Source organism: Haliotis asinina, chromosome 16 (genome assembly GCF_037392515.1).
Source record: "Haliotis asinina isolate JCU_RB_2024 chromosome 16, JCU_Hal_asi_v2, whole genome shotgun sequence".
Lineage (NCBI taxonomy): Eukaryota > Metazoa > Mollusca > Gastropoda > Lepetellida > Haliotidae > Haliotis > Haliotis asinina.
In genome coordinates this window covers 41592277-41604807 of record NC_090295.1, presented here as the reverse complement: position 1 = coordinate 41604807, position 12531 = coordinate 41592277, and the positions used below count along the sequence as shown (strand labels likewise).

The 12531-nt window shown below is 40.7% G+C and overlaps 1 protein-coding gene across 1 annotated transcript; it reads left to right on the top strand.

Moving 5' to 3' along the window:
- The first annotated feature begins 133 nt into the window (after positions 1–133).
- On the top strand, positions 134–10942 carry LOC137267992 (uncharacterized). Its single transcript, XM_067802456.1, has 9 exons — positions 134–750; positions 1180–1359; positions 3448–3565; positions 4021–4188; positions 4640–4816; positions 5261–5422; positions 7632–7737; positions 9424–9545; positions 10112–10942. Exons 1-9 carry the CDS (start codon positions 164–166, stop codon positions 10400–10402), a joined length of 1911 nt encoding a protein of 636 aa, XP_067658557.1. The 5' UTR covers positions 134–163; the 3' UTR covers positions 10403–10942.
- The last annotated feature ends 1589 nt before the right edge of the window (positions 10943–12531 follow it).

Sequence of the window (12531 nt, the reverse complement as noted above, 5' to 3'; positions counted from 1 at the left end):
AAGCCGCGATAGCCATGGCCCATAACGTGCCCTTTTTAGCGATAAACATATGTGCCCTTGTTCCATGTTCACATAAGTCTTCGTGTGTCATACGTTGTATATATATATATATAAAAACTGCTTCGAAATCGCTTACCAAGGTGTTAGCCTTTCTCAGTACGCCATGGCTGTCCTAATATTCTGCTGGTTCTTACTGACGCTGGTCGGTGCGTCCGCCTCCCCTACTAAGCAAGAGATAGAAAGTTCTATACGAGTCATGAGAGATCTGGTTGAAAATGCCCAGGTTAAGAAGGACAAAAAATACGTGCCTATACTTGAATGGGCGGAAAACAAGGGAGTCTGGCCCAGTTATGTGAAGCAGTACTTCCACGGTGTCCCAGACCTGGCACTGTTCAGGCAGCTGTTTGGGGTGTTCGACAACAACATGTTTGCCACAGCGTATGTGATGGAGATTCTGGCAGAGTTCAGTAAATATGGAGATATGACAGGTTACAATCTGGAAGGTTTCAATGCCGGTCTTGACGCCATAAAGGATCATCGCGACAAGAATGCTGTCTTCAATAATTCGTTGATGACGTTCTGGCCACAAGTCTATAATGAAACATTAAAGACTTGGGACAGCAGTCCTCGAAACTTGGTGGATCTTATAGAAGCGACAAAATATCTGCCATTAAACTGGACTTATGCTGAGCTGGAGAAACTTGGTCTGAAGGACATTGAAGATATTATGGTACGGCTCATGAGATCTAGGTAATGTCCTCGCAACATACAATACGTATATTTAACGTCATAAATCAGTATTACCAAACACATTCCATCCAGTGTAACCTGTTTCTCTGTTGTTCTCTGTTGTTTGTCTTTCACTTGACACTTCAAGAACTATAAAACGCCGTAATGTGTTCTTCAAGAAACCATTATGTCTGATGTTTGATTGGCATTTTAGAAGATGCTACATGATGTACATAGAGATTTTTCGGGGTTACGTGTTCTTGTTTTATTATGGATTACAGCGTTTCGGGGCTTGTTTTAGTCCCATCATCAGGTGGAACTGAACAGTGGTGATGGAGCTTGATCAAACCCCGAAACGTTGTGATCCAGAATAAAACAAGATGTGACCCAGAAAAAGCCCTATGTTCAAACCATTATGTCACTGATTACACTGATTTTCATTTCTTGCAGAGACGGATATATGTCGGTGTTTCATGTACCACCGGATTTTGATGACACGTTTCTTAATATCGGCCTGGGTTCAGTGCTGAAGGAAACATCTCATACCTTCCCAGAGGTCTCTGACTTGTGGATGTCCCAGAACCCCAACCTGACATCTGTGTTCGATGCTCTAAAACGCTATGCGTACAGGTAACACCGTACATCGTTTACATGTTTGGCTATGTGTTAAATGTATGCGTCAGTTTGTGCGCACAGGAATAAGTTTTCCATTACATCGTTTGCAGTGTAGTAATATATAGAGTTTGAAGTTGTACTTGCTCAGATGCACCAAAATGGTAGTATGTAAGACGTTTGCATCGGCTGTAGGACACCAGAGACGTTTTCATCTGTTCAATGATCCGCTCTTCTTCTAATCCGTAATATAAGCAGGTTCTAGTCAGTCGGAACAAGCATCAGGTGAAAGGTCTGAAGTTATACACTAAACGTCAAAAAAAAACATTACCCTCCTTCCCTAATGAATTTCTTAAAATCTACTCAAGCGAGAAGGACACTTTCTGCTGCATATTACGTCGACCTACCATCCTCTCTTTCTCTCTCTGTTTCTTCAGCTTTTATTCGAGGCACATTTCCCGTGCCTGTGCATCGTATCATACACTCTTTATATCCTGTATGATCATTTTACGCGAGAAATTGATGGAAATTCTGCTTGAATATTGATACATTTTGACGACTGGTATAATTATGACATTGAAAGCAAATCATTGCACGCAAATAATTATGTTAACAAAGATAATGTGTTCCTAAACATTCTTTTGCCAATATCAAAGACACGTTGCTCTTGGTTTCACTAATTCAAATCAACAGAAAATCACTTAAAAGAATGACATTTTTTACAATTTTACAGATTCTTCTACAACTATTTCTTGTTTTGATACTAGAAAACTGGTGAATTCAAATGGTCTATCTTTGTCTCAAAGCAGAAGTTTGTTTCAACCTTTGCTTTGGACATCGTAATCGCTGGTATTGGTTTATTTCGGCATGGTTGAAAACAGGACCATGTAACTCTTCTGAAAAAGTTGCATTTCACTTATTTGCATTTGAGAACTCTTTTTACGTGACTTGCATAACCTGTGTTCTTAAGCGTTCTCAATACGTGTTTACATATCTTTGGTAGTTTTTTTTAAAAAAGTAATTCATAAAGGTTGGAGGGTAGCGTATCAATTTTTTCATTTGGTGTACCGTCTGTCCTAATTATACGTTCAAGATCATTTCGTTTAAAGCCCCATGTAGGACTTGATGTCTTACAGCGAGAGTGTTACGGAGAGTTCCGGATCGGACTCACAAATAACACTATAGTATGTTCTATATTAACATGCCGTAATCACAAGAACAAACACTTTTCTACATTCAAGCATTTTCTAACTGACAATGTGTATTCAGATCAGGAATATATATATATATTCATGTTTCTTCAGCAGTAGTCTAATTCAGGTTTTATCACACACAAACCTTTACATTACATGTAATAACGCTGTACTATTTCATCCTAAAACAACCACCCTCACAGTTTGTTCTCACTGCTTCAACTCGTAATGCTCACACATATACATGCACGGGCCACATAGTTCTCCGCGTGCCTCGCAATGCAGACTGACACACAATTTTGGCATACAAGGTTTATAAATATCATAATATGTGAAATCCATGGATATCGTACATAACCGTTCATAAAGTTATCAAATTGAACATATGTTATAACTAATATAATATACTATACGTTGCATGACGAATCCATATAGATATGAACAGTTAATAGCAGGTAGTATTGAAACTGTGCCTGGGAACTCTAATATACAGTTGCTTCATTTCCTCCTATCCTGTAGTATGTAAACTGTAACAGCAAGCAGGTCTATACGTACAGAGATAATTTGAGTGCTATCCAAAATTTAAAAAAAAAAACAATCCTAGAAAGGCTGTTACGTTTGTTCAATTCCCTTTTCTAACGTAAGTTCTCTCGTTTCATGATGTCATGACCTTACTGCTTCATTGCCATGTTATATTCAACAGCGGATACGACGAACTCAAAGGGACCACATTTTGTAGTTCCATATGTCGTATTTCGTTGTATACTAATTTCAAAACTGAAAATACATCAGAAATAAAACTTAGTCTACAAAACCCAAGAAAACAAAAGTCATTACTTACATCCGTTCGGTATAAGCCAGATGCTTGTACATTTACTTTACTAAACGGTAACGCGTCCGTTTGCTTGCCCAGACCATTTTCCGGAGATCAACGAGTCAACACAATTGATTCCCGATCGTATGTCTACCTGCGAAAGTGGTTGGCCCAGGAGAAGCTAGCTGGAAATGACATCGCCCTGGTAACCACGTGGGTTAGTAGACTACACTTTACATCCGTTTCAAAACATGACACTTACTGGAAGTCACTAACTTGCATGTTGTGAGTCTTTGTCAATACTAACATGATCTCAATGACATTGTACATATCATGTATAGATGTGTAACTCTATGGGCACAACATTTGTATTGAAATTATGTACAGCTGTTATATTGTTAAGGTTTAGATCATAAAACAATTGTTAACAAAATGACTAAAACGAAAATAGAAATGAAATCCAAATGAAATTATATGAAAAGAAACTAGAACACTATTATTAAAACTACACATATGACATGCATGTATGTATAATTTCATGGTTACTACTGCACGCACAAACACACGCACACAAACACACACACACACGCACGTACACACACACACACACACACACACACAAACAAAATATTCATGACAAACAAGATAATATGTCTATGATTTCTGGACTAGATCCAGGACACGGACGAAGTTCGGACATGGTTTGCAAAGGGTGTGATGATGCCGTTCAATGTGAACAACGTGGATATCACAGTATCTGCTAACTTCATGTACGCTGTGACAGCTGGCATCATCAGTGGCGTTCTCGAACCTTCATTGTTGGATGACGCAGATATTCTGGTAGATATAACACTATAATTCCTATTTTCTATGTTAGTACCTTGACACAGTGTGGTTCACTCCTTCTGTTAACTAATACACCGATAGTTAGGGTACACAGCAACACCATGTGGTAGATATCTCGATAGTTAGTGTACAGAGCAACGCTATGTGGTAGATATCCCCACTGTGAAGCTACACAGCAACACCATGTGGTAGATATCTCGATAGTTACGGTACAGAGCAACTCCATGTGGTGTTTCACCCCAAAGCATTTGAACACGGAACCCCTTTCGCAAAACGACCGTAGTGCTAAGGTAATTCTAACACCCACACTTGACCATTGTAGCGCTTCGACAGCTTTCTAAAACCGAGCCCTGTTTTGGGATAACCCAACACAAATTCTGTCATCCGGTACTGTCTTAGTGACAAAATCGCTGAGATAAAACATGCTTTTGTGTTTACATTGCAGCACATCTACAACGACACAACTCGAATGCTCGCTTTCCAAATCAAGACCAATTTCTCTGATCGTGTTGACCTGGCGTTGACGTACTATCCGCCAGTCATTGAATTCTACTGGTTTGTGGCCAGGACGTACAACAAACTCCAGGAAACCCTGGATAGGAGGGGATCACTGCCGCATAAGGTGATGTTGCAGAGGTGTTGATGCGGGGGGACCCCGAAATGAATATGGAAAACGGCTACTTAATAAGGACACCCGCTGATGGTTCTTGAGGCCTGTTTAAGTGGCACAGCTTGTTTGGGGGGAATTTCCTCTTTGAACGGCATGTTCAGTATTGCTCTTAAGGTTCCAACATGCACTCCATGCCACAGTCAGAATAGCAGTATTTTAAAACAATATGTGAATTCCAGATTATGTTCTGTTTGACGAACGGTTAAGGCCTACAACACTTCCACCTTTACAAAACCTCTTAACTGGTCTGTGCGGCGCTACTCTCTCAGCAACTTCATAATAATGAGAAGCTGTCCACTTTGAGCTTGAGACCGAATTCATTTTAAATGGATATCACGTTAGGATACCACTTTAAACATACAGTGTTATAATGCATTGCGTTTGTTTCTAATGAAGGGAATGGAACAGGTTCTGAAGGACTTTAAACACGCACTACGGAATTACGCTTCGCCATGGATCCTGAAGCAGCGGAAGTCTGAATCTCAGTCGGGCATGGACACCGTTTACTACGATGACTTTGTCGGTGACGGCGACATTACATACGACAACAAGTCTGTGGTAATACGTGCCAATATACATGACAACACTGTCTTAGTAATATTAAGGCGGGGGATACCAGACATGTTTTTTTAATATGCTGCGAGGACTCGAACCAGAATGAATGAATACTCGAACCACCAGACAACTTAAATGCCCAAGTTTCCTGCATGCGTCTACTCGAGAGGTTCAGAAATACATACCAAAACATGAGTCTCATTAACCTATTCATACAATGACCTACTTTTCTGCCGAATTTGCTCGTGTGAAGGTGACAATAGACAATACAAACACCTCTGGTTGCACTGAATTCCAAATCCTTGTTTCATACGAAAATGGTATTTACAAATGAATTTTAAATTTCAATAACACAGTATTTCTGTAGTTTATGTCGAGGTTGAGGCAGCATGACCTTACCTAAGGCATCACAGATTGCCCCTGTTTGAAGAGGTCGTAAAATGATTCACAATGAATCTTTTCTTTTCGCTTATTCAGTGTAGTTCCGTTCCGCACAATGAGAATGATATGATATCAAACCTGTACCAGACCGCCAAACTTTTCTAGTGGCAGGGCCGCGCTTTGAGATTTCCACGGTTTCCAGGTTTCCGTGTAAGCACACTGTTCCACGCGTTTGCAAGGATTAGGAGCGTAGTGTTGCAACATGCAAGTGCGTAGATGTATTATATCATACTGATTAATATTTATGTATCATGTTAAATGAATCAGTCTGAACATTCTGGACTGGTTATTGCGCTAAGTTGCGGAATAGGACGGAACCAAGTCAACATGAAGAGACATACATTGAGAGTGGAACTGACATTGTCACCGATGAATTTTAACTGAAAATTTCAATAACCGAACCCGGAGAAATCTTATTTATATTAATTTTATTCACATCCTGTTTCCAGGGGCAGAGCAAGAATCTTTGAAAATGATAATAATAGTGTCTATTTCTTGAGCGCGCAAATCCACGCTCATAAACATGCTTATGGCGCTACAAATACTACAATATGAAAAGTGAGCGTGAGCTGTTTATGAGTCTTAGAATTGAAAGAAAAATTCGTTTTGAGATGTCTTTTAAAGAAATCCAGAGCTTCCGGTTAAAGGGTAAAGAGTTCCACAAGACCGCGGCAGAGTGTGAAAAGGATCCGTCACCAAATATTTTAATCTGTGTGGAGGTACTGTCAGGAGATTCTGCTGTTGTGACCTCAGTTCGAGGGCTGGATTATGCGGAGTTGTGAGTTCAGATATATAAGGAGGAATCTGGTCATGAAGTGCTTTGTAAGCGAGACAGTGTATCTTGAACTGTATTCTGGCTCTCACTGGTAACTAAGAAAAGGGCACAATCACAACTAGAACGCTCTCTCTCACTGATTTCCAGGAAAACGTATTTACAATTCATACATCGGAAATCGTCCCCAAACAACCACCATATGACTCCCTCATGTAGGCTATAGTACGTGCTATATGTGTACATGACCTATCACAGCCGTGGCATATTTACCGCAACCCGTGCGGATCCTGAGCAGAGTAGATCTTTAGTAACCCATACTTGCCATAAAAGGCGACTACGCTTGTCGTAAGTGGCGACTAACGGGATCGGGTGGTCAGGCTCGCTGACTTCGTTGACACATCATCAGTTCCCCGTTGCGAAGATCGACGCCCATGCTGTTGTTCACTGGCTTGCCTGGTTCAGACATTAGGAACACATAATTTGGAGTCAGAGAGCTGAACCACACGACCCTGTTTGAAATAGAGAAAAGGAGGCGAGTATGTACATTAACAACGGTCACTCATGCAAGTACATTCACAAAACAACTCCCTCACATTATTGGAGGAAGCCTCATTTCAAACTAGCATCAAGTCAATATTAACATCAAACAAGTCTATCACAATTAAGAACGGGGAGGGGGAGTACATTTAGTTTGTTTCTGGTCCATTTTCAAAAATGAAATTCAATGAAAGCATTTATATGACACTTCATAAGCGGTGCCACATTGGTATTTTGGATCCTTGTTTCCATAACTGATTCTATTTTCATTCTCTGTCATATATTATCTTTCCAAATATGATGGAATTGCATCACTAGTTCTTACACTGGTTTTAAATCTTGAAACGGTTTCAAACTCACAAAGCTCGGTGTGTGTTTATTACAATCAGGTGCAAGTGAACTGATAAGCGAAGACTTGTTTACTCCTTAAATATCTTACCGAAATGCTTAATATTGTAGAACAATGCGGAAGACCGGATTTTCACCAGCTCCATGGCTCTAAATGCACTTCTGACTATTTGGGCATTTGAAGATCAGCACACGGGGCAGATCATCTGGGATAAAGGTAGGTGCAAGTGTCGGTGTTCATTAACTTTGAGTATGGCATTCAAGTACATCATCTATCAACAGAACTTCAGTATATGTTCGCGATCCTATATTTTCTAAAACGTAAACCACTTAACCAGATGTCACATCGTCAGGCTTCGTACCTTTGAGCACAGGCAAACATATTTAATAATTACTCACGTCAAGTGTGGTTTATTCAACATTTTGTGAGCAGCTCATGATATATCAGACCGTTCTTCGACTCCGTTACCCCTACCAGCTTCCGGTTGAACGCAGCGAAGGAACAGAGGGAGTATTATTCCATATGGAATACATAGAGTTACCTCCCCTGATTTATACGCCAGAAGTATATTCATTTTAGAATAAGTGTTACGAAACGTCTAACAATAACGACGACAGTTAAGTGAGTGAGTTTAGTTTTACTCCGCACTCAGCAATATTACAGCTATATGGCGACGGTCTCTAAATAATCGAGTCTGGACCAGATAATCCAGTGACCAACAGCATGAGCATCGATCTGCGCAATTAGAAACCGATGACATGTGTCAACCAAGTCAGCGAGCTTACCACCCGATCCCGTTAGTCGCCTCTTACGACAAGCATAGTCACTTTTTATGGCAAGCATGGGTTGCTGAAGGCCTATTCTACCCCGGGACCTTGACGGGTCGACGACAGTTAAGACAAATAACCCCCAACAGGTTCTTAATAAAATTAGGCACTATGGTATTTCTTTTTAATTTCTTCTTATTCTTTTTCCTTCACTGCGTTGAAACGGGAGCTTGTAGGGTAAACAGAGGCGAAGGACGATGTGAATACCACCAATTGTGCTTGAAATGTTGAACAAAACATATTTCACGTGAGTAATTATTAAACAGGGGGTTGTAAATCTGAGAGCTCGACCCAGTGAGGAAATGCGAGTGTACCTTTGATGGTGGCGATATGTTATTTTGATATGAATTTTTCGAACCGAAGCGAGGGAGTGCGTTGCCAACCTTGGCTCGCTTCGCTCGCATATACGAAGACAGGTCATATTCTCTGCGGTGCGCAACCCCATTTGCGCTACAGTTTGCCTGTGCTTTGAGAATGTAGCTTCTCTTCTTCGGGTGAAACTGTTTCAACAAAAGTCACATTAAACCAAGGCTCTCTGTAAAGAAACAACAGTGAGCTGGAAAAGTTCAAAGCCATAAATACCTTCAGAAGACGCAATGGCTTATGGTGTGTACATACTCCACTCAGGGCATCCAGTCTTCCTCCACGACATCAATGGATACGGCATAAAAGTCATTTCCTTATCATAAGAAACCACTCCAGATTTTGCTGAACCTAGTGGTCAGGGTAGGGATAAGCTTATCAATCACTGTGACAGAACGGTGATACTGGATTCCAAGAGAGCGGAACAACAGTTATGCACGTCCCAAGAACACAGAGAAAGTTCCAGAAACAGCTGACCGTGACTACAAAACGTCAGTAGCCCCATGCCATTCCAATGACTATGATAAACAGGGCGTAATGTTACACACACCTCATGGTATGAGATCCCAGCTGACGTAACATGATCGTGTCATGATGAACTGCTGTAACGGACATTTTCTCGCATTATCTGGCTGTTGACATTATTCCAGTAAGTGGTGTCCGTGTTACTGGCATCTGGCAATATGAATGTTCCATTCTTCTCACATTGCAGATACGCCATCACTAGTTCAAGACACTGTGAAGAAGATTGTAACCTGGCTCTACTTAAATAGTTATGGGGGCAAGTACAAACCGTGGAACGCCTTCTTCTCAGGTTCAAACAAAGGCGCGACGGTAAGAAAGATGATGTCATGCGTTTCGATTTTAACAGTGGACAGAATATATCCACAGCTACGATTTACATAATTTGGGGTAGGGTTCTGTTAAATATGACCTTATGGACCTGCGTATGAACAAGTGTATGAGCTTGCCACATATACAATCTATTGACACTATTACATACATATACACCGTATGCTTTCTGATTTAAATAGGCGTCCTATAGTTTATACTGAATCATGAATGGTAAATACTTAACGGTGAATGGTTTCGTCGCTCAGGCCGTACACCTGGGCTTGACATGACACCTTTTTTTTTTTTTTGCAGTCCCTTTCTTTCCTCAAATAAAGTAAAAACGGTCTGCGTTTTTTAAATATAATTTCTTTCGAGATAAGTGTTTTCTGTTCACTCGTGAAGGTCCGGGTTCGAATAGTGCCCTTCAGTTGCCCATGATTGTCACAAGAGGCGACTAACGTGATCGGGTGGTCAGATTCGCTGACTTGGATGACACGTCATCGGTTCCCAGATGAGCAAATCGATGCTCATACTGTCATACTCACTCTCTGCTTTCTGCTTTTCAGACATCGCCAGCTATGTACCCACTGAACCGGATTGAGCTGTTTAATGGGACAAAGGTCCCTATCAATGACAAATGTAAAATACACAGAGAGCTAGAACCTTTCATTTTTGGAGTTGAGGGTATTATACCCGAAGAGAAGTATGAAAACATGACCAGTAACTGTCATTCACCCGTGGTGTTCCATGGATTTAACGACCAGGATCGTTATTTTCCTTTCTGGACCTCTGATTCCTACACCTACGTCACTGTCATCACAGGAATGGCCAAATACGTCCGCACCCTACCCCAATAACAGTCTTCTCAGAAACATAACAAAAATAAGGCCCTTTACGGTCATCCTCAGAAGTAGTTAGAAATATGGAAGTATGAACTACTAGAATTACTGGCAAAATAAATTCAGATTTTACCCCAAACTGAAACAAGGTTATTTGATGGCGATGCCTTTGATGCTCCCTACCATGTTGCATATATTGTGTGTGTATTTCAGTCTGTCTATTTATTTATTGATAACTGTGTTCTGTTTTTGGACATCAGAGTAGCATATGCCGGACTGTTTTAAGTCAAATAAGGAACTGGTAAAATGTGTACTGCTTCCTTCAATGCAATATTTTCTTTCAAACCAATTTTTATTATCTGCGTAAATATTTTATAAGGAATGCACTTCTGTCGAAATCGGATGTGTCGAGTGAGCCGCACTCACAATCCGGCCTCAGCAAAGTCTTCCTATGAGTATCGCTATTTTGACGTAGTTGCATTGTACGGATTATTTACGGTTGTTTAGCCGCTAGTTTACAGTTACAAGTACATTAAAGAAAGTATATACAATGTAGAACGGTTTTTGTTGTTTGGTGTCTTAGACAGGTGAAGGATAAGGAGAACCTTGGATATTTTTCGAGAAGTTGGATAACGTCAAGTGATGTCGACCAATGAAGGTCCCTTGGTAGACTAGGTCTTCAGCAACCCACGCTTGCCATAAAAGGCGACAATGCTTGTCGTAAGAGGCGACTAACGGGATTGGGTGGTCAGGCTTGCTGATTTGGTTGACACATGTCATCGGTTCCCAATTGCGCAGATCGATGCTAATGTTGTTGATCACTGGGCTATCTGGTCCAGACTCGATTATTTACAGGCCGTCACCAGATATCTGGAATATTGCTGAGTGCGGCGTAAAACTGAACTAAATCACTCACTCAAGTGATATCGCACACAGTCTTTGGTTTGTAGCCAACACAGAATCATGCATTGATCGTTTGTAGGATAATCAGTAGATAACAATACAACAATTTTGTTGCTGAAATCAAACATCGAGGTTAAACAAACCGACTTAATTAATTCCTAGCAATTTGTTATCTAAATACGCAGCACATGAGTGGGAATGGGCACAGCGACATGTACATTTTGATACATGTATCATGTGTAGATAGATAGAAGCATGCCACTCAAGTCATAAATCCAGGTCCTTCATATTCACCCAGCCTCCAAACATACTGACGTCCGAAAGAAAGTGCTTTGAGTTAATTTGCCAAATAAACATTTTAAAATGTATAATCTGATTCTTACTTACAAGCCACAACAATTGCGTACATTGAGGTACAAGTCTCAGCAATTGCGTACATTTCCACGCGCAAGATATGTTTGTTGATATGTACAAGTCGTACCTGGTTGCGACGTTGCACGCAGTTGACATGTTATCACATGCATTACACGACTCACCAAGTGTTGACGGGTTGATGGCGTGACCCGAGATTTACGTATGGCCCGGGTCATCGCTGTGTTCATGTGTTCCTGTGACATCCAACAGTTTCAGGCCGAAGACCTTTTGCAACATTTCCATGACTCGTTCTCACTTCGTACTGATAATCATGGCATCTTGACGTGTAACGTAAACAGATCTAATACTAAACATTTTCAGGTAACCGTGTCTTGTATTGCTGACACACAACACATGCATTGTCAACAAGATCATGCGTGTTCATGCATGGTATTTTGCCAACAGCGTTGTTAAGGTGTTAAAGTCAAACACACCAAAACATCTTGCAAAATATTAACCTTGTTCTTTGCAAAATAGTCCCCAAAACCAAGTTCTGTATTTTCTGAGCTTGTAAGTACTTTAGGAACATAATGAAAAATATATCAAATAACCTGAACAATATATGTACCCTCATTCAGGTTAAACGGTGCAGTCATGACGAAGAGGCCATAAAATGCTCGTAAACAGATTGTACAGTTCTTGTTGGTATTGCAAGTGAACGTGCAAACCGTATCATTGCCATGGTGCAGAAAGTTGGGTAGCTCGCTCACACTCAGAGGATTCATTACGAGATGAGTATCAGGACGTGTTGGATACGACACCATGACAGGCATGTAAAGAAGAAGTGGTAAAATCCTTCCTAAATTTGCAAGCCTTGTAAACATGGCCTT